Below are 22,775 nucleotides of genomic sequence, written 5' to 3'. Positions count from 1 at the left end.
CCGGCTACTCCCTTTCCCTTCCCGCCAAAACGCACGCACGTACCCTCACCCCCCCCCCCCGCTTACACCCTCCCCGCGTAGAGCGAGCGAGCGAAGCGCCGCTTTATTGTCGTCGTCCTCCCCCGCCCTCCCCTCCCTCCCTTCCAGCCTCCAGCCCGTTCGGGCGCCAGGCGCGCGTGGGCGGGCCCCAGTCGGCGTCTGGGCGTGGCCGGCGCGTGCAGAAGAAGAAGAAGAGGAGGAGGGGGAGGGGGGACTAAAATAAATAAATAGAGAGGGAGGGGGAGGAGGAGGAGGAGAGGGGGCGCGCGACGACGGGTAAAGCAGCGGCCTGTTTCTGCCTGTGCGCGCGCGCGCCCGCGTCGTCCTCCTCCTCCTCGCTCTCTCGCTCCCCTTCCTCAGGGAAGGCTCCTTTCTTCTCTCCCTCGCCCCCTCAGGTGCAGGTTGCAACCGTCCCTCGCCCCCCACCAAGGCCGCTCCACCACCCGGCCCCATTGAGGAGCAAGCCCCGCACCCGCCACCACCTCAGGAGGGAGACCCGCTCCCCTCTGCAAAGTAGGGGGCGAAGGCTCCTCGCCCCACTTCAGGTCCCTCTCGCCACACCAGGTCACCATTTGTGTCAGGAGCGACAAAGAGAGCTTTTCCATCCGTGGTAAGGGGCTCTCCCGCCTCACCTCAACGAAGGAGGACTTGTGCAAATGCGCCCCCCCGACCCCCCCATTCGCGCCCCGTGGCAGTTGCTCCCCTGTGGGGACAAGCGAGGCCCAGCGTGTCTCTGGAAAGCGGGGTGGGGTCGGTTGCAAATACTTATATGGGGGTCGCTGCAGCCCTCCGTTTTGTTAGGGGGAAGGGGGCTCCCCACCCCACTTTTAACTGCTCAGAACTGGGGGGGGGGTGGCAGCCACTTCTAGGGCTTCCTGGGAAAGTTTCCCGTTGCTGTGTTTCTCCCCCTCCTGTAGAGAAGAATATGGAGCCCTGGCACCGTTGGGAAAGAGAATCTCAATTCGGATCCTGCCCCTTTGCCAGGGTTGAAAATACACAACAGCGTTTCAAGTGCTGCAGCAGGTTTTTAGGGTTTTCTCTGCACCTGTTTTTTTTTAAATGAAGGCTCAGGATTGGATGGAGAGGTTAAGGTTGCAATAGCCCCATTTACTACCCCGGGGTTAGTTAAGGCCCATTCGATTCAACAGGGCTTGCTTTGGAGTAGTCGTGCAAAGGATTGCACTCTTAGGAAAGGAAGCCCTGTGTTACGTTTCATTGCTTTTCAGTAGAATTTTGTGATAGGAGAGAAAAAGCAGTGAAATGCAAGAGAACAGCTAGAAACCATGGGTGTCAAGCGGTGGAAAGGTTTCAGTTAAGCTGCCACTTAAGCAATCTAGTAAATAAGTTTGCCTATGCTAAAACTTAAACATAGGTTCCCACTTTATATATTGAAGGACGTGCAAAATAATGTATACTTCAAGAAAAGCTGCTATGGGGGGGGGTAATCCATTTGTAATATTTTCAGCCTATGCCATTACTTTGTTAAAAATTAGCTTTCCTGGGTTTCTCTCGTTCTCAAAGGAAATCCAAACATAAAAATACTGCAAAACTTCCAAAAGATACTGAAGCTTTGGAATTTTTTGAGGGCAGCACTTCATAATTGTGCAACAGCTAAAAAGAGAAGTAAATTTATTTGGTATTTGCTCTTGGTACATGAATGGGATAAGGAATCCCAACCCGCTTAAGTGTAGCTAGGAAATAATCTTTTTATCAGTAATCACACCTTATCATTTGAAAACATGACTATCTGCATGATAAAATTCTGATGTTCATATTTGTATGTAAAGCTTTTATTCCTCACTGCTATGAGCAGGCTTAAAAAAAAATTCCTTATTTTTATCCTGTGAAATTAAGATATCTCCCTAACACCTTTTTTCTTTTATAAGCCTGCACTACAAGCATCAGTGGTTTGTGTACCTTGGTCCTTTGCTCTGGAATGTTGGGTGCTATAATATGGATAGGTTGTTAAGTGGCATTATGTCTATAGTGCCTGGATACAGAGCATTATATATTCATAAAATTCCATTTAATAATATGCCCACACCCAGCAAACAATCTTTCCTTTTTCTCTCTCCATCCCAAATTAAGAGATTGTGTGCCCCTCAGTATTACAGCAACAAATATTTCCTCCCAACATGCAACTAAAAATAGTGTACCCTTGTCTGTTAGATCCAGTGGGAAGAATTTAAATATATTTGTATACGCACCCTGTCTTACGAAGAGAGGTTGAGTTGATTCTGTTGATAGCAAGGAGGAGCCTTAAATACTAATTGTCATTCTTAATGGATATGAATTTAAACTATTCTCTACTCATTCTATCCTTAGAGCACATCTTTCAAAGAGTTCTCCCAAAATCTGCTATGGCCTTATAATACTGGACTTGTAGGATTTTGAATGGCAGCCACTAATACCCAGTTAAAATTGTGAAGACAGAAAGAAGTGCTGATGAACTTTGCTTAATCCTTGGTGAATAAAACCTGTAAGCTATTCTTAAATATAAGCATTTGCAAATTAGGAGTCTCCATGCATAGTTTTGTATATGTAAACTCTTGCCCCTTTTTGCAACATTTATCATGTTTACATTTCTGTTAAGCCCAGAGATAGTCATATCCTGTAGTGTTCTAAACATGTATGTACATTTAAAAAAAAAGAATTTGCCACTTTTTATTTATATATGGGGATGTTTATGGTCCACCTTTTAAGGCCTAGGCTTGCAATGCAGCAAGACAACACAATACATTAAAAAGAATGAAAATCCTGTAGAAACCTAGAATAACCAACAGTTGTATATTCGAACAGCAAAACTGCAAAAAGAATCCAGAGAGACACGTAAAATAACAACCTTTTTACTGGGTAGTGGTGGTAAGTTTTTAGCCATTGGTGGAACATAAATAATGAGGTACGCAATCTAATTTCTTGGGGCAGTAAGTTATTATGGACAGCTTCACATGTAACACTAAGTCAAAATAATACATTAATCTTTTGAAAATGCTCATGGGGAATCTGTAGAACTATATTGCAGTACATCTATTATTTGTGGCAGTACATTCATCTTATATGTGAACCTCATCCCAAACACTAAATTTCAGTAGAGATTTTTGTTATTAACCTATTTAAATTAAATTTGATCATTTGAGAAATAACCGTAGGAACCAAAATCCCTAGATATGTTATTTATTTCACAAAATTTGTATACCGCTTGATTGTAATAAGACCTCAAATGTCAGTTTGATCTATATGATGCTTAATTTAATCATGGGGTAACCCTCATTTGAAGATATGGAGGCAACCCTTTTTTTGGAGTGGGTAAAGTGTGGGATTAATACAGTAGGTTAGCTGATAAGAATAGATGGAGAATTTTTACAATGATTCATTGAGGGTTAGATACTATTTAGCAGTGAGCATTAAATGGTAATTATAATCTGTTTCAGTATTTTAACTTTTGTATGTTTTAAAATAGGATTGTAAATTTTTCTTGATATTATTGTCTTAGCTTTTTGTAAACCATTTTTGAGTTTTTTCACAGTCATGCGATGTATACTTTTTAGGAAATACTGTACCGTAAATTTATAATATTAAATACCGTAATATTTTCAGTAACAGCACACTTCGGTGTCTGTTTATGGTCCATCGACTTTGAGTGCTTTATCATCGCCTGAACTGCTGGATGGAATAATTGGTTGGTTGCAAAATATAAATCCAGTTACTAGTTTTTATAAATGCATATATGGAAGTTTTTAATGCTTGATGTTTTACTGTAGTTTTATCATTTGTTTGAGCTCCAGTGTGGCTAGAACAACCCAGTCAGATGGGCAACATAGAAATAATAAATTATTATTATTATTATTATTATTATTTATTGGAAGCTCATAAAGTAGACGATCAGCAGGTTAGAGAAGAATCGAACAAGGGAATTAAGAGTGTACTATACAACCTAAACAATGGCAAATTGCTTTAGAATCTATACAGAATATTTCTTTAGATGTAAAATTGGCACAAGTCCTGGTATTGCTCTGACTTGTGCATGCCTATGATTCTTCAAAACTGTTCAACACTTGTGATTCTGACTCAAAGCCCCTTTGCTCTTTCCCATTTCCATTTCCATCTTTTGTTTAGGAACCTTGACCCAAATTACAAACACAGAAGGTGGTTGAATATGGACCAGTACCACCTCAGTGATGAAAGTTCGCTCCACTCTGAGATGCAGCTTCATGAGTTTTCAGGGAATCAGGCTTTGGACTGCAGTGATAATTTCGGCCACGATCTGTGTCCAGACATGAGAGACATGATTTATTCAGGATTGAGCAACTTGGATGTGGACCCCAGCCTTTCAGCCACAAATATGAATAATGACTCCTTGGAGGACAATCTTGACACCTTATCTTTGTACTCGGTGAAGGACTGTGATTCTACTAAACTCCTTGAGGATTGTGACCCAGACTCACGGCCACTCTTGCACGGTGAGTAACCCTGGTTACTGTGGTAAATAACCAACGTGGCAAAATGTGTAAGGCAGGAATGCGAAAACTGGCTTGCCAGATGTTGTTGGACTACAATTCCTATCAGACTCAGCCAGGATGGCCAGCGGTCGGAGGTTATGAGAACAGTTATCCAACCACATTGAGAGTCCCAGGTTCCCCATCTTTGCCTAAATACAGGCTTCCTCAAAATCTGCCCTCCATATATTTTGATACTACAATTCCCACCATCCCATTGGTCCTGCTAGCTAGGGATCATGGGAGTTGTAGGCCAAAAACATCTGGAGGGCTGAGTCTGAGGAAGCCTGCCTAAATAGAACCTGGAAAGCTTTGTTTTTTCCATTCAGCTATGGGTTCCTTTTCTGGCCAAGGCACTCCTCTCTGAAATAAGAATACGTAGTAATTGTTCCATTTCACACTTCAGTGCCATGTGTACACTGGTGTTTCTGCACAACAAGGATTATGAAGTATGAATGGGAGATGCATGTCTTTAGATGTACAATGGGCATGTGCTAGGGACCTGCAGGCCATGGCTTGTTTTGTGGAAGTTACGGGTCCCAAAGCATTTTGCAAGCAGAAATAATTAAGTTCTACAAGATTTTGTAAAGATCATAGGTGTGTGCAGGTTTCTAAGGAGAAATTTGCATTTATTGCCCCCTTTTTCTGGGGAGGGGAATCTTACGCATCCTCACGTGACTGTTCAGGCATCTCTTGACTTTTTAAATGCCAACAGGTCTATGCAGTTGTTTAAAGTTTTGTTGAATACCGTGTCATTTTAATTACTGCTCTGTATTGCTTTTAATATTTTTAAATCATTTTATATTGCTCTACACTGCCCTGATGTTTTATGATGTGGAGGTATAAATGAATATGTTAATATAGTAATTTGCACTGGAAAATCACATATGCTGTATTAGCCAATCAGATTTGATACAACGCGATGTTGTCTTCACGAGTATTGCCTGTTTCTTTCAGTATGGCGATGTGGCGTCATTGCCTAATCACAGTGTGTGTAGACTTTGAGATTTTGAAATGAGGGTATTTTTCTTAAGGGTAGGGGAAAATAGCACTTTTGGCAAGGTAAAAATGTACAAAATTGCCAAAAGCAATACAAATACCAGTCTAATTTTTCAGTGAAGCAACTGAGAAACAAAACTCATCTCTTGGAACACTTTCTTGGGATAATGTCATAGACTTAATTTTTCTGTAAAGTGCCATGAGACATTTATTGCTCCTTGGAAAAAATAATAGATAAAGATGACTACACTACAATATGATAAGAATATGTTCCCCTTCTGTCTAGTTTCTTTTCAATTGCATCCAGGATAAAGGAAATGCTCTCTGTGGAGTCTTTGCAGCGCACGCTCCAGCTGCAGCTGGGAGAAAAGCTACACTGAAGAAACATGGCAAATCTAACTGTTAGGACCGAACGTCTTAGCTTCCTTTTAAATCAAAGAATTAATATCCTGTTGAACCTTTGTAGCGCTTGATGTTTTCTCCACAATTAAGTTTTCAGCTGAAATGGTTGACTCCAAAAGCTGCAGTGAAAAGTTAAGACATGAAATTTTCAGGTCTTAAGTTTGCTGGGCAAAACAACAGTCCACTCTGATCATTACTGGGATTAGGGGCTTCCATCATTTGAAGCATTTAGTTGACAGCACAGCACTTCAGAAGATTATTTCTCCTTGGAATTATACCTGCATTAGATGAAGTTGGCTGAAGGTTACATGCTGCGAGGCTTGGGTTGAAATGCTTTTATTTAAGCTCCATCTTATATCCAATTAAATATGCACATATCATACCATAGCTGTGTTGGTTTCTGGTGGTTTCTGGTAATATATGAAGTGGGAATCAGTTCTTAAAATGAGATTGGCAGTAATGGGGATATGTGAATGGAGAGTAGCTTAGATAAATTTAAAATGGAACAAAATTGATAGACAGTGGAATAGTGCTCTAGTAAGAACAATGAAATAATTTTGGTCGTCAGGAATGAGCTTTGTTGATCAGGTGCAGTAATGCTGAACAAGTGCAAGGCTCCGTTTTAGAGGAAGGGAATGCTACGCTACCTTCATAATTTTAATTTAATTACCTGAATGGATTTTTTAACTAGGCACTCAATTTAGTGCCAAAATCCTAAAAGTAGATAAAATAGAACCTCAAAACTAATTAGCTGTGATTTCAGTGGGTCTGCTTCATGAGCAAGCAGTTTGGCAATAAGAGGTTAACTCTATTAAAAAGTTCAGTACTGGTTTAAATAGTTACTAGAGGGAGGGATGCGGGTGGCGTTGTGGGTAAAAGCCTCAGCGCCTAGGGCTTGCCGATCGAAAGGTCGGCGGTTCGAATCCCCGCGGTGGGGTGCACTCCCGTTGTTCGGTCCCAGCGCCTGCCAACCTAGCACTTCAAAAGCACTCCCGGGTGCAAGTAGATAAATAGGGACCGCTTACTAGCGGGAAGGTAAACGGCGTTTCCGTGTGCGGCTCTGACTCGCCAGAGCAGCAATGTCACGCTGGAAACGTGACCCGGAAGTGTCTCCGGACAGCACTGGCCCCCGGCCTCTTGAGTGAGATGGGCGCACAACCCTAGAGTCTGTCAAGATTGGCCCGTACGGGCAGGGGAACCTTTACCTTTACCTTTAGAGAGGAGGAGGGTGCATGTTTCTAGAAGGCCAGAAGTTCCCACGCCTGTTTGTTTGTGATATAACCACTTTAGCAGTGCAGAAAGGGTGCTTGTATAAGAGGCAAAAGAATACTTTAAAATTCAGCAGGGTCTACCCATGCTCTCTTGAGTTGTATATGTACTTCATTTATGTGTAGTTTTTGTTCTTCATTCTACCCTGCAGCAAAAATGTAAATCCTGTGTGTTTATACTAGAGATGTGGGCATTCTGGGTAATTTTCCAACGCTCTGAAAGGATTGTTTAGGATATTTGACATACACTCTATAGAATTACACGTATAGAATTAAGTGTTTGTGTGATGTTCTCTAAGATGTTTGCTGCTGGTATTACAGTTACTGTTAAAATTGTATGGGATGGAATCATGTAAGCTGGGCTTGCTTTAAGCCTGTTTTTATACCTGTATTTGCTTTGCTATGCACTCTTAACATGCCCTGAGATTGCTGGGTGGACCAGGATACAAAGCTTCATAAAATACTGTGGGATAACCAGTATGCTTAAGTATAACTAAACTTTGGAAGGAACTTAGAAGAGAATATATTAAAGGTCCAACAGCCTGTATTTCCATGCTTTACTTTGCTTCATATTTTGTGGATTTAAATCTCTACTGTGGTTCCTCTCACCAAAGAGGACTTGCCCCAAACCTGGATCTTGGCATGTTCATTTAACAAACATAATGCAATTTGACATTATGTTAATTTTATGAAATTTTCATACCAGTTGATTATAGTAAAACCTCTAAGCAGTTCAATATTGCTAGATCATGACTGGAAGAAATTAATTGCATTGGGGAAAGAAATTTAAACAGTTTATCGCCATCACCATCATTATAAACATTGACATTTTTAAACAAGAACAGTTGTTGTTGGTTTTAACAAGCTTTAGCATCTTGTGTAATTGGTTTAATAATAGGGGTATGAGGTGTTCCCTTCTGAAAGTATTTAGAATTGAGGAAGAAATGGAACTGTCAGGGCTTCAGTCCTCCTCTCAGCTGCCTGCTCCTATCCTGTTTTGTTGAATGGGCTCATCCCTATTGCTTTTAAAAGGATCCTTTTTACTAAGAACCAGCACACAGGAGAATCCACCTGGGTTTTTTTGTGCTGACTGAGAAGAGAACGGGATTTGTTTACTTTGTCTGCTTCCGCAGCAAATACCAGTCCCAAAGTTAGTATGTGCAACCTGTTTTCTGCTGCCAGGAACATTCACCAGTAACTGAGGGAGCTACATGTGTGAAGCCCCCCCCCCCAGAAATAATTTGGGGAGGGAGGTTCTTCAGAACCTCTCAAAATATGTAAAAATATATAAAAATCATCCAGTAGCACCTTAGAGACCAACTGTTGGTCTCTAAGGTGCTGCTGGACAATATATATATATATATATATATATATATATATATATATATATATATATTTCGACTGCGTCAGACCAACACGGCTACCTACCTGAATTCTGAACCTCTGTTATTTAAGCCCCTCAATGTCCCATTGATGTTGTTCTCACCTTGAAAATGCAAGGAGTCATACTTGGCATTTATATGGCATTTTTCGTGAGTGTCATGTTCATTATATCACTATTTTTTTAAAAGTAACCTTACAAGGTAGGTCAATTTTATTATTCCATAGTGCAGATGGGATAAGATGTGGGGATGGAGAGATAAGCGGCTTGCCAAATACTGCCTAGTGGATTTGTGACATTGAGATTTGAACCAGATACTTAATTGCTCACACTGTCATTGTCTGTACAAAGCCAGATGCTACGAACTAAAAGTTGTCTTTGCTTACATAGAATTGGGACTTCCTGCCCCTTCAGCACCGAAAGAAGTGGAGCAAGGAGGCAGATCCAGTTCTGGCGGCGGAAGGAGAGGAAAGCACCAACAAAACTCCCCTCAAGCCCCTTTCCTGGATTGCAGCCTCTGTGGAAAGGTTTTCAGTAGCACCAGCTCTCTCAGCAAACACTACGTGACTCACAGCCAGGAACGGAAGCATGTCTGTAAGATCTGCAGCAAAGCATTTAAGCGCCAGGACCACCTGTATGTATCTGTTTGCCAGTAAAACTGATTTAAATGTATAGATAGTTTCTGCTACTGTAGAAATTTGGCTTGATCTAGTTTGGCTAGGGCCTGGTATACAAATGTGCATAGACCTAGTATTCCTTAGTAATGCAAGACATAATCTGCCTCCACTTAAGAAAATGCTGAAACTACCCAGGGAGTTGCTTTGGATCTACTGTGTGAGCAGACAGCACTGTAATACAGTGAAGTTTTCAAGTTCCATTATTCAGGCAGGATTCCGGTGATGGAAGAGGCTCCTAGTATTGAGGAGAGAAAATCTTTCTAATTTACTCTGTGATGCATGAAATAATTTGGCCTTCAGAAAATCAGAGCACTTACTTGGTGGGATGTGGTTGCAGCGATACCACAGGAAAAGTATCTTAAGCAAAAAGAAGTGGAATTGTGAGAGATATTTGAGCCCCCTTTTCCTCTGAGCACAGGACGAAAGCATGCCTCCCTTTACATTAACCACAGGCCTATGCTCCAGAGCAGAGAAATTGTAATAGAAATTTGTGTGAAAACTAGAGACCTGTAGCCAGAGATCTGTGGCTAGTTCTCACTGCTATGGTAAACGTGCACCTGGACTCATAGCATTTCAGACTGGATATGGAAGCTTTTATGATGGAATATTTCTCAGTATAGTACCAGAAAATGGCAGTTAGAAATATAGAATATCAAGGAGAAGGCTAGGCTAGAATCCTTTCCTCTGACATCTAGTTTTCTATATGCAAGGTTGTGTGGGTGGGTGGAGGACCACACCATCATGTTAGCCCCCATCTGCAGTCTGAAGTGATAGTGTTGGGAGTTCAGCTGTAGGAATCAAAACTAGTTAAAGATTATTACTTCCTGGCAAAGTTCTAGTGTGACTCGGACGTCCTTACATGTAAAAAAATGCAATAACAAGGATTTTCATTGGAGTTTTTCCCCACTAAATAGTGCCATTCACCATTCTAAGAGATACTTGTGATAAAAACTCAGCCACCCTTGCAGTTACTTCCGGGTTAATGTCAGATATTTCCATTGCGCTGCGCTGTTAGACTACCCAGAAAAGGGGATAGCACGCGTTTGCATAGCTGGTTGTACAATGGACAGTAGAAAAGAATATGTTCTGTGTCTGGCACGTTCAAAAAACATCCACAAATTCTATTGTTTCTGGGGTTGTGTAAATATCTGCCCTTGACAAAAGCTGAGGGGAAAATGTTTAATTTGCCAAGATGGGAAGTGATTTTGGTGGTTGATTGTGATAATAAGATTAGCTTATTCTTCTATATTCTGATCTTGTTAAAAATTTTTTTTAACCTTTCATCTCAGGAGTGGCCACATGCTGACACACCAAAAAACGAAGCCATTTATTTGCATAGAACAAGGTTGCAATAAGAGTTACTCAGACCATCGGTCGCTGCGCCGGCATTATGAAATGCACCACGGTTTGAGGTTGTTAAAGGACGAAGAAGCTTGTGAGACCTCCCCACCCCTCCACGATTCACGTGTCCAGGTGGGATCTAGTGGCATGAGAACTGCAGAGAGGCTGGCTGTTCACCCTGAATCCCAGGCCCCTAATAATTCCCTCCTGCCCCACAGAGACCTGTTGAGGTGTCTTGTAAGTAGCTTAGTCAGCCAGAAGCTCCCGCCTGCTTCTTCAACCTCTGTGGGACAGCCCGAGTCTGATTCTAGGGGATCCCAGCAGCCTTGCACCTCTGTCTGCGGTCAGATTTCTTGTGTGCCAACAAGCACTTCAGTGCTCACAGATGCCACCAGTGATAAAGTGACGAAGGAGCTTTACCCTTGTCAAAAGAACGCCGCCTCTTCCAGTGTGTACACCATCATAAACCCTGGGAGTTTATCTGTACTTGGACCAGCAGAAAACATTGCAAACTTGCCAGACAGGCAGCCACATTCAGAACCTCAGTTTCCATTAGAAACCACAGCCCTGGAGTATTGGTCAAACAGTGGTGTGCCTCGTTTTCCGTTATTCAGAGGCCAGAAAATTCCTGCCACCTCTCACCAGTCAAGTGGCAACTTCCAGTGGGTCAGAAATGTGCCACCAACCTACACCCAAAGCAAAGGAAACGGTGTTTATCTTGCTCAGATGCCACCTGCTGCAGGTCAGGATGCTTCCCAAGGCCTCGTGGGACCCTCCCATGCTTTTGACTCCCTGTCGCAAAACTTTGAGCGCCCAGATGTTTTATCGTTCACTCCAGCCCTCTTAAAGTCACAGGGGGAGATCTCTGGAGAGCCGAATCTCAGTGGCTTTGAAGAGTCTTTCAGGCCAGCAACAAGGCTTCCAGATCCTATGAAGCATGGTGTGCTACAGAAGGGTGAAGCCACACCGCTGTTCAGGCAGCTCTTAATGAAATCCCAGGAATCCTCTGTGAATCAGGATCAGCTTCAAGTCCAGGGTCGCCTGTTCCAAAGGATCACCAAATCTCAGCACATTGTGTCCCACACACAGCTGTTGGCTCCATTGCAACTGGCAGCTGCAGAGACTGAGCAGGTGGTAGCGAAACCACTTCAGAGTGCGTTTCCGCAGCAGGCAGGTTTGGTTCATCCAGCTCCTGAGCCCGCTGAAAGCGAAGGGTCCCCCTTGCGCGTAAAAAACGCCTTGTCCCAGTTTCAGAAGGACTTCTCGTTGGGCAGTGAGAAAGAAGGGCAACAGCCAGCTTCTCCTCCGCAGTCCTTTCAGCTACTTGCCGTGCCTTCTGCAAGCACAGGCAGCATTTCTCACCCCAAGCACACCAGGACCTTGAAAAGATGCCTGGAGCTCAAAGACTTCTCTAGCCCTAGCCAGTCTGTAACGTACGAAAACACCCCGGGAAACCACACATACGGGAAGCCGAGGCAGCAGGAGAATGGCTCTCCCGTACTGAGGAAGAAAGAGAAGAGTAAGGCTTGCGCCAAAGAACCAGGCTGCAAAGGGCATTCTCGCAGTGGCAGACCTCGCCGGAAGGAGAAGCTGAAGTTCGACACGGCTCCCATGGCTTCTCCCAGTCAAGTGGCCATGGCTTCCTTTTCTTTGCCTAGCACCTCATTTGAAAGTGGGGCCAGAGCGAAACCAAAGCTGACCATTTTCAACAGGATTCAGGCATGTTCAAACCGTAACATGTTCATGTTTTATTTCTTTACGTGCTTACAGTATTGGTGGGGTTAGATAGCACCTTTCTCTAAAGTTTATGTCAAGGCAGCTGTTAGCGTGCCTATAGCTGTGTTTCCCAAACTTGGGTCTCCAGCTGTTTTTGGAATACAACTCCCACCATCCCTAGCTAGCAGGACAGGGATGATGGGAATTGTAGTCCAAAAAACAGCTGCAGACCCAAGTTTGGGAAATACTGGTCTCTAGCTTCTGGGAACTTGGAGGGAACTTAACAAAATTCTTCAGATAGTGTGAGCTGTTAGCCAGTAACTGATTTTATTTATTTTAGCAGAAGCCATTCTTGGATTTAAGCAAGGTCTAATAGGTGGGACGCGGGTGGCGCTGTGGGTAAAACCTCAGCGCCTAGGACTTGCTGATCGTCAGGTCGGCGGTTCGAATCCCCGCGGCGGGGTGCGCTCCCGTTGCTCGGTCCCAGCACCTGCCAACCTAGCAGTTCGAAAGCACCCTCGGGTGCAAGTAGATAAATAGGGACCGCTTACTAGCGGGAAGGTAAACGGCGTTTCCGTGTGTTGCGCTGGCTCGCCAGATGCAGCTTGTCATGCTGGCCACGTGACCCGGAAGTGTCTTCGGACAGCGCTGGCCCCCGGCCTCTTAAGCGAGGTGGGCGCACAACCCCAGAGTCGGACACGACTGGCCCGTACGGGCAGGGGTACCTTTACCTTTAATAGGTGATTATCTTTGGCTTTGCTCACAGAGTGAACCCTGTATAAGTGTCAAGGCACTGGCAAAGAGGCCTTTGATCCCCTTTCTCCAGCAAGAGTGACAAGCAGACTTGTCCCTGTATATGTCTCATCTGCTCATTCCCATTGGCCTTAAGTTGATGTGTGCATGGGAGTGAGTTGGTGAGTACATAAGTGGAAAATTCTACCAAAGCTGCTGTTCTTCCTGGCAAGAAGTGGGTTAAACAGCCCTTTTCCTATGGCCAGTTTGGGAGGAAATGGCTGAGGTGCATAATGAAAATGTGTGGGGGGGTGAGGGATGGTTCTAAAATTTAGGAAAAAGTGATGCCTCTGGGCACTGTTGGGCTCTCAGACTGCTAGCTCTGCATGTCTTGGTTACCCCTTTCCTCCCCAGCTGTGATCTCTGAAAATTGCCCACTCTCCCTGCATGACATGTTAGCAAGAGGAAGAAGTTCTCATTGAGCCTGGTGTGATCATCCCCCCTCCCTCACTGTTAATTGTAGTGCAGTGGGGCTATTTTCAAAGAGAACTTGGCTCCAAAGAGAGGGGTAAAACCTCCCCACCTACTGTGGTTCGGATCAAAATGAGGGCTGGGGGATGCTAACAAATTTTAAAACCCTGATGCAATTGGCAGTGGTGCATTTTCTGCAACATGTAGTTAGGCCCTTAGTAAAGAAGAGAGAAAAAGTAGACAAGAAAGGTTTTATGATTCCAAAAGCCTGAGGGCATCTGAGTAATGTTGAGCTCTCTCTGATCTGGAGATGTTTTATCTTTAAAAATATATAAATGTACTTAACTTTTTTTAACACAGGGTGGAAATATCTACAGCTTTACTAATGCAGTGAGGGAAGAACAATTTCCCTTTGGTTGGTAAGTAGGGCATGGTGATGTTGGAGAAGTTTCAAAGGGGTTCCTAGATAGGCAGTATCCCTCCCAGAAACCCAAAAGAAGAGCATGCAGGCTAAAAGTAAAAAGAGACCTTTATTGAAGTTCTAATGCGCATAGGGACAGCCTCAAAAATAAGGAGACTGCAAAGAACCACATCCAAAATAATGTTTCTTATACACTTCCAGATTATACACATGATTTCTATTCACTATTAAAAGGATCACAGCAATCTTAGTGGTTGCAACCCAATGTCATCATCCTGAACCAATCAAAATCTTTTAGCTTGTCAGATCGGCCCTCATCAGAGTATCACGTTGGTTACATGTAATCATTTTTCAATGTCTTTATCAAGACTTTGACTACTTTTCCTATTCATTAAATGTATCCCAAGATCCTCTTTCATCTATCTACAAAACAATTCAATATTAATCACAGTTGCCATGCCTAGCTAATTCTCTTTTAATGCATGCAATGGCAGCCATGCATTCTAACAGTTTATTGTTTTCAGTGTTCTGGAACAAACGTTTGCTACATACAGTACCAGAGACCAGAGGTCAAATCCCCACTCAGGGCTTTTCCACATTTCTGCTTGTCTCATGCCTAGGAAGAATGGTCCAGGACATTTTCCATTTGGCCCTCAGCTTTCCCCAGGAAAACCCGCTCTTTACTGCTGAATCAGAACAAAGTCAATCCGCAGAAAACCTGACTGACGTTTGCTCCTGTTTAGCATTAAAGAGTGGGTTGCTCTGGGGGAAAGCAGCGAAAAATGGAAAAAATAAACTTGACATAGAGGAGTATCCAGAAATGGGTTTGATTTTGGGAAAGCAAATTGGGGAAGCTTATGCTCTCCCCAGGACACAAGTCTCACTGACCCTGCTCTGCACCCTCGTCCAGTGTTTTTGCCTGGCTTGAATGTGCCTTTTAACTTGGATAATGCTATTTGTTTGCCATATGAGAGTGTGTGGAAACTGTATAAAGGTAAAATTTACATTCTGTGCCCTGCATGCTTTCCCCTCTGCACCTGCTTACCACAGGACTGGCCTTTTGATTGGTTGTTCACGAGGGAACATGGCCCTTAGGGTGAAAATGCCCCACCCCCCTTGACCTAGAGTCGAGCTGAAAGTCATTAAATCAGCCTTTGCCAGCCTGGTTTACTCTGAAAGTTTTGGAGGTTTTCCAAAACATACGGAGGGCACCAGGTTGGCAAATTCCACATTAACCAAACACTTCCTGGGAGGGATGTTTCAAAATCAGCTTGTGGTAATGTCCCAAGGCTCTGGTGGTTCAAAGAAAGTAAGTGCAAAATTTGGCTGGGCTGCTGTAAGTCCCTAAGCAGCTCTCTGGATCCCAGCCATTATCTCTGCGGTGGCACTAGAAATTGTTACTTATGTATGATATCCCAGTGGAGTTTACTTCACTAGTTAGCACAGTTTGCTGCTAAATGAACTGTAGAAACACTTTTTCCAGGAAGACATAAAACAGGCTCTGAAGCAGGAAATGTAAATGTGAATGTAATACAGTTATGGGGGTAAATTACAATCTGGAAATTCAGGCTTCATAATATTACGTTTTTTCCCCCATCCCTTTTTGCTTCATTTTCTGCCATCAGTAGTAAGACTGGGGGAGCTCCTGGAGACAGGAGTGAGCATGGAAATGGCTTTGTTTGTACAACCTGCAATCAGCTGTTTTATACTGAGAGGGGCCTGAACAGCCATATGTGTTTCTATAGTGAACAATGGCAGTCTCCAGGGAAGGAAAAACAACAGGTAAAAGAGAAATTGAACTCTGGTAAATGAATATTTGTCACTGTTAATATTAGTCACTTATAAAACAAGCAAAAGTTTAATACTCTGGATGAATTGTTTGAATTTTCGGCAGTAGCCATTAAGCTCATGAGGTGGCCATGGGCAATTTCTCATCTTTAAGCCTAACCCATTTTACAAGGGGCCATTGTAAATGTAATCCTAGCTTACTAGTAGCTGTGCGGGAAGGAATAGCATAGCTGTATGACTAGGAGATGGTTGCACATTGCATCTTCATCTCCCCTCCCAATTTTTTAAGGCTTATTTTTTCAAAAATTGCAAAACAATAACGGGGGTTTCAAGTTAATAAATAGTGCACCCCTGGCTTTAGAGCAGTTAAGGGACATAGTGGACCACTTTGCATGTTGAAATGTTGACTTAATCCAGAATATTTATGACCTTTATGTGTGCTCATGCACACACACCCATTTTTTGTGACTAGGAAAGCAAACCACGAAGCTGCAGCTATTCATACTTCCCTAACGAGGTGTGAACTGGAAACTATGGAGTAACAGGTTATGTGTTGCTGCACCGAGACTGTTCATATGCTGACTTACCAAGCTTAGATTTAATGGCCATTGGCACCAACTTTAACTGTGATAACGATTAAGGTTTTTGTTTCATTAGGATTAGAAATCATGGTTTAATGTAGGTCTGGGCTGATGAATGAGAATGTTCCCACAACCACAGAGGTTGTTGTGATATAATAGATGGTCCAGCTGGCAGCATCTAGGTGCATTTGAATTCCTTTCCCGCCTCCAAATACGTGCTTTTTGTTCATTAAACCAGCTGTATATTTATGCAGTGGTCTTCTGATGTTATTTGGTTTCTGGTTTTCCTTTTTCCATTCGGTAATAAGATAATTCCCAGCTCCACTTTGGGGTTTGTGTGTCTCGACAGATGTACCAAAGGGATGCAAAGTGTCTCTGCATAAACATTTGCACACCTGATCCTTGGAATATATAGGCCTTGCATTGTCTACCCGTCACAATTTTGCATTTATTTAGAAAATGTACACCCCACAGTTCCACCTATGGGTGTCCAAGGTGCTTAACAATATAAATGAAAAAGGCAATCCATTAATAATGATGGGGATTTTGCTAGTCGTGATAATAATGCTGACTTACCTTAAAGGGCAGTTATAAGGATTACCAAGATAATGTATGTGTAATGTTTTGAATGCTGAAAAGCACTACATAAATGCTAGCAACCATTCTTGTTAATACACAGCACAATTCTGTGCATGTTTACTCAGGAAAGCGTGCATGGGATTGTATCATTTTAGTGCAATCCTGTACATGTCTGCTCAGAAAAGAAGTAAGTCTCCCTGACTTTCATAGGATATCACTACCTAGTAATAGGTAAAGGTTTGCAGCTTTAGAAGCTTAAAAAAAGAATACAAAAAACATATATATTTCATTAGCTACTCTTATTTCTATATCATTTTTCAAAACAAACAAACCTGGAAGTTGTTAGTGTCTGCTGCCAGTGCTTTCGAAAGGGTAGAAACTGAAATTAAACAAAGCCAGAAGCTAGCCGCAGTATTGTCTTCTGTATACTTGTTGCTAGAATGCACATTTCTTTTTATATTTCCTTTCCCTTAAGGCATATGAGGCAGAGCATTTGCAACCTCAGAAACTGTCCCTCAAGGCATCAGGGGATGGAGATACTCCTCCTGAAACCAAAAGGCCTTCGGAAGATGTAGCAGTAGCACCTCTTGTAATCCCTGTTTCGGTACCTGTAACGGCTGCAAACCTTCAGCAAGAGAGCAAAGTGGGTGGTGATTTGCAGTGTTAACTTCAGATCAATACAGAGAAGACGTGCCAACTGTTTGGGATCTAACTGAGAGAGAGTTCCGGTGGGGTTTCCTACTTAGCCCAGCAATTTGTGCAAAGATCCACCCTATTCAGGGTGATAGGAAAGGGATCTGCACTGCTGGAAACCTAGAAGAAGAAATTTAAAATAATTTTTATTTCATAGCTAGCCAGAATCATTTTAAATATTTTTCAGTGTTTGCAATGGACGCCTAGATTTCCCTGACTCTTCAGGGCAGGGATGGGGAATCTGTTGCCCTCCAGATCTTGTTGGATTATAGCTCACATCATCCTTGACAGTTGGTGGCTGGGGCTCATGGGAGTTGTAGTCCACTAGAACCTGAAGGCACCAGGTTCCCTGCAGAGCTCCATAGTTTTAGACAGCATCACAGGCATCTTGCTTTGAGCATATCTTAAACTATCTTAATAGCCATTTCCTTCTAATACTTATTTTGTTTATGTTCCATATTTCTTCCACGAGGAAACTCAAGACAGCACCAGTAGTGTTTTTAGGCATTTCTTCACTCGGTCATGGTACCCATGCACCTTTAGACCATAGCCCTGGAACCATTTATATAGTGCTTTTAGAGTGTTTAAAGCTCTTTACTAACATTACTTTGTTAAAACAACAAAGTGTTACGGCACCATAAAGACTTAACCCATTTATTAAGGCATATGCTTTCATGGATCATAGTCCATTTCATCAGATACACGAAGTGTTTCATATACACATGGCTTGAGGGGAGACTTATAAACAGTGAGGCCACAATGAAATGAAATGCAGAAAAGTACAGAGAATATTACATGATGAGCAGTGGCCATTCACAAAAAAAGTTCCTGATAATGCATACATCCTGGCATTAAAAAACGTGTTGCAATTTAAAAAAAGAGATACTTTGCCCCAATTTTGAACTCAGTATAATACTCCGTGCATATGGTGAAGTAGACGGTAGTTCACAAAAGTGTGTGCAATAATACATAGTTAGTCTTTAAGGTGCCACAAGACTTGTTTGTTTCTATTGCGTAACTGGAAAGTACCTTGGTACAAGCCCTTAACGCCACCTGCAAGGCAGGTCAGTATTATTACCATCCCTGTATTTGCGGATTTTGTGTGTTGGGGCTGAGGCTGAAAGAGTGTGGCTTGCCCAAAACAGAGTTGCCAGCAACGTGCTGATTCATAGTTCAATCTCTCTGCACCTGTACCACACCAGGACTCTGAAAACAGAGATCTCTCCTAACGCTCCATTCTCAATATTAGTCCTGTAATTGGCAGCAATTACACAATAGGTAGGGGGAAGAAATGGTTGCTGTGGCTGAAAGAAATGTACTGAAAATTTGCCTGGCAACAGTTGAGGCTGAAAATGCTGCCATTTGGCCAACATGATTGTGACGTCACTGTTCCCTCAGCGATTACTTATTCATCCCGAGATGGGTTCTCACGTCTTGAATCCTAGCGGACCCCAGAATCTTGTCAGGCGCTCCTCCATTGTCTCCCGAGGCCGGCAGATGCGAACTGTCAACCGTGTGTGCCGCTAGAGCATGGTCTACCTCTTCCTCTGCTTCCAGCCCAAGTGGAAGGAAAGGAAGGAGGTGGAGAAGCATGAGGGTGGGGAAGGAAGAGAAAGTCAGCCAGCATACCTAGCTGCGCACAGATGGGAGGTCCTCTCCAGACAACTGCAACCTGTTCCCACGTACCTTAGCATTCAAGGATTCCAAGGCAGGTGATGCCTCCTATACAAAAGCGGGAGAGAGGTAGAAATTATTATCTACGACCATGGGAGTCCGCCATTGGTCCATCTGTCAGGGTTTCAGACCTAGAACATTCCAGGCTCTACCTGGAAATGCCAGTGATTGAATTTGGGACTTTTAATGTATACTCCAACACAGAAATGGCCCTCCTCCAAAATTCAGGCACCACCCAAGTCTGTTTCTTGCTTCTTTTGTGCCTAACTGAAGCACCCTAGGGTGAACATCGCCCCCTGCCATCTATGTTGGGATTAAGCCAGCAAGTAAAAGGAGGCTCAGTTCACTTACCACCACCCTCCACCCCACCGTTCAGAAACAACACTCCTTATCCCCTCTCCAGCTACAACAAGAGACTATTAAGACCCCAAAGATATCAGACTGCACACATTAAATGGTCTCTCAGATTCCGCAATCCTGCTGTCCAGTTCACCTCCAACCCAAGAAGTCCTGATGAATGGAGGTAGGGGAAGAAAGTGGTTTCTTATTTCCTCTCCCACACAGGTACGCTCAAAAGGATGAGCCTCTCATCTTCCATCCATGTAAAGACCGCAGTTTCCTAGGCCTGACAAGATTTGGGGACTTGCCACTATCACCTGGAATGAAAACCCAGCTCACTAGCTAAAGACTCATAATCAGAAACAGGAGGAGCAACAGTGATGTCATAATCCTTATTATCCGCCAGCAAGGCTGCATTTTCAGGCTCCAGGATTGCAGTTTTGAGCTGCCTTAAAAATCCTTAAAAGTAATGGGAACTATTAACAGCTACAGCAGTGGTTCTTTTCTGTATATCTATTGACCAAATAACATACATGCAGATATGTGACATTTTGGGGAAATCCCCAGTGTGGTGGTGGGGGCTACAGATATTTTAAATGCCCACTACAAACTACAATTCCCAGGATTCTCTGGGGGACATCATAACAATGTTATAAAAGCTAATATGAGTCTGTAGTGTAGATACTTTACTTGGTGGGATAACCTCAAGCGGGTGGTCTCAAATTAATGAGCCATAGGGGAGGAGGCAGCTTATTAGGACAGGGTTCTTGTGGGAAACACCCAGTGCTGCACACTTAAGGATCCAGGGCCATGCAGGGCATGAGGTTTTTTCCCCCAGGTAGTAATATCAAATCACATGGGCTGTATATTTCGTCTTAGGTTGAGGAGAAGGAAAGCCAGGATGATAAGGATTTCCAAGAAGGCATGCAAAAGAAGAGGAAGAGGCGATCTCGTCCGAAATCTCTTTTCATCCCACCTCCTCCACCTGTCCTCATTGAGATACAGCCTGGGACTGGAGGATGCTTTCAGAGTAACCTCCGTTCGCCTGTCTTCCTCATGGACCACCTCATCCAAGGCTTAGTCCAGTGCTCCCCTTATACGCCGCCTCCGATGCTCTCTCCCATTCGTGAGGGGTCAGGGCTGTATTTCAACACACTCTGTTCTTCCTCTACCAATGCTGCTTCTACCAAGATGTACACCTCTGTTCTAGGTATTTAAAACAACCATCTTTCCATGACTGAATATACAAAGCAGTATTGTACTGAGTGAGGCCGCTCATTCATCTGGCCTAATGCTGTTTAAACTGACTGGCAGCAGCTTCCTGCAATCTTCACTGTCTTTATTGTTAACATCATTATGATTATTATTATGATTATCATTATTACTATTTTGCAATTTTAGATGGAATGGACGGAGCCCTTTTGTTCTCTCTTGTGAAAGATACCACCAAAATCAGCATAGAACCGTAAGTGAGGGAATGATGACAATGGTAAACAAATCCAGTAATATCTTGCACTATGTTCTTTGTCATAGATTTGTAGCTGGGCACATGTAAGAATGTTGTGAGTCATTCCAAGATTCTTACACCCTATGTTTTCTTCCCACATCATCGCTGCTGGGCCATTTCAGATCTCATTCACTTTAAGAACAAACACTCCCTGCATCCCAGACTGCTTTTTGTGCAGCTGTTAGGTGATTACCATCTGCTTTCATTACTTGTGCTTTGTTTACATTTTGACACTGAAAAGCAATTACTCCCTTACAGGATGGAGGAGGGTATTCTTGTGGTCATTAAAGTAATCAGCACTCTGGTTATCTCTTGGCCTGTTCCAAACAAGCAATTAATACCCTCGGGAGGAAAACCACAAAAACTTCCAGCTGATAATGTCCAGAATTAAGTCACTGCAGCCTGTTAAGAGGAGTGTTAAGTTTGCCAAAAAAAGCAATCTATCTATAAACAGCTCCAGTTCCAGGAGAACCCAAGTACAGGGATCCCTCACAGAAGCCATTCCAAAACTTAAAATGTGAACTGACCTTTAGAGCAGAGTAAGGAAATGCTAGACTAGGTTGTTTTTCAGTACAGGCACTAAGTCATGAGAACATCCTTCAGATTCATTTTAAATTTAGGAAGACTTCCTCTTTGTTTAAAAGTTAATCAGGCCCTTAAAATAGTGTTGGTGTCGGGTTCTTCTGTAGTAGTTCAGTGCTACTTCATCTGTATGACAAAACAAATATTTCATCCGCTGAAGTCTCATAAGGCTCACATGAACTAAATCCTTTAGTTATAATTAAATAGACAGGATGGGAAGAACACTGCCAACGTCTTCGACAAAATTAGAATTAGAACAGATCGAAACCAGGATTATTCACTGTTTTCTTTAAACTTTACCTCTCCTCTCTGTTCAGGACCAAACTAGACAATATGTTAAATTTGTGTCTGTTTTTAAAGTGTCTTGTTTTTACTTTTAAAAGAGCCCTGTGGAGGAAGCTATTGGGCTCAGTGGGAGTATCTGGTGGTGGGATAACAACTTGGTGGAAGTAGGGGTAGAGATTTTTACCAGGATCATGATGCAGAGGAAAAGGTTTAACCCTCCCTGTATGCTATGAGCCCAATTCTGATCAGGCCCTACCTCTATTTTTTTGTAAAGTAAATATACATGCATGCATACATGTACTTAATGACTCATCTAGCTTGGCCCTTGGTGAAATCCAGTATGATAATTGTTTCTTTTCTGTTAGTATTTTTATGCTTAACCAGTAGGAGATAAAGCATTTTAGTCATTTTGCATTACTGTTTGGATGCATATCATGATTTTACCGGATAATGGCAGATGTAGGCCAAAGTGCAGATACCCTTTTGCTGGCTTTGTTCTGTATAAGGCCAGACTTGTAAACACCCCTTCCCTCTTTCCAGCCATGTGTGCATTTGATGTCCTGCACAGGTGTGTTCTGTAAACTTTTAAAACGACCACTCCTTTATTTGAAATGCTTTAGAAAGGGGACCCACCAGCGGTTTTAGCCATTGAGACATACAATTTATTGCAGGTCCAAGGCCAAAGAGGTAATTCTGTTAAGATTGGCTAGGGTTCCCCTTGAGTTTGTTTTTCCCCCCAATAAATTGACAGAGGTGAGAGGTGTGGTTTAAGTATAGAACTGAAGTAGAATAACTTTTGAACAT

The 22,775-nt window shown here is 42.9% G+C and overlaps 1 protein-coding gene across 14 annotated transcripts in view; it reads left to right on the top strand.

Moving 5' to 3' along the window:
- Positions 1-252: 252 nt before the first annotated feature.
- The window catches only part of ZNF541 (zinc finger protein 541), a 34,443-nt gene continuing 11,920 nt past the window's right edge, over positions 253-22,775 (top strand). For 2 of the 14 annotated variants that reach the window (XM_083454744.1, XM_083454737.1), the window contains exons 1-10: positions 298-649; positions 2,365-2,518; positions 4,156-4,499; positions 8,976-9,219; positions 10,552-12,322; positions 13,883-13,941; positions 15,572-15,725; positions 17,367-17,534; positions 20,477-20,807; positions 20,999-21,062. In XM_083454744.1, coding sequence (XP_083310870.1) covers positions 4,196-4,499; positions 8,976-9,219; positions 10,552-12,322; positions 13,883-13,941; positions 15,572-15,725; positions 17,367-17,534; positions 20,477-20,807; positions 20,999-21,062 — 3,095 coding nt within the window. In that variant the 5' untranslated portion in view covers positions 298-649; positions 2,365-2,518; positions 4,156-4,195. Of the gene's footprint in view, positions 1,663-2,364; positions 2,519-4,155; positions 4,500-8,975; positions 9,220-10,551; positions 12,323-13,882; positions 13,942-15,568; positions 15,726-17,366; positions 17,535-20,476; positions 20,808-20,998; positions 21,063-22,775 lie in introns of all 14 variants that reach the window. The other 12 variants (XM_083454733.1, XM_083454736.1, XM_083454740.1 and 9 more) reach the window with 12 other exon arrangements.

The sequence above is a fragment of the Podarcis tiliguerta genome (assembly GCF_965153285.1).
Source record: "Podarcis tiliguerta genome assembly, chromosome: 8".
Lineage (NCBI taxonomy): Eukaryota > Metazoa > Chordata > Lepidosauria > Squamata > Lacertidae > Podarcis > Podarcis tiliguerta.
This window is presented reverse-complemented; position numbering and strand designations above follow the sequence as displayed.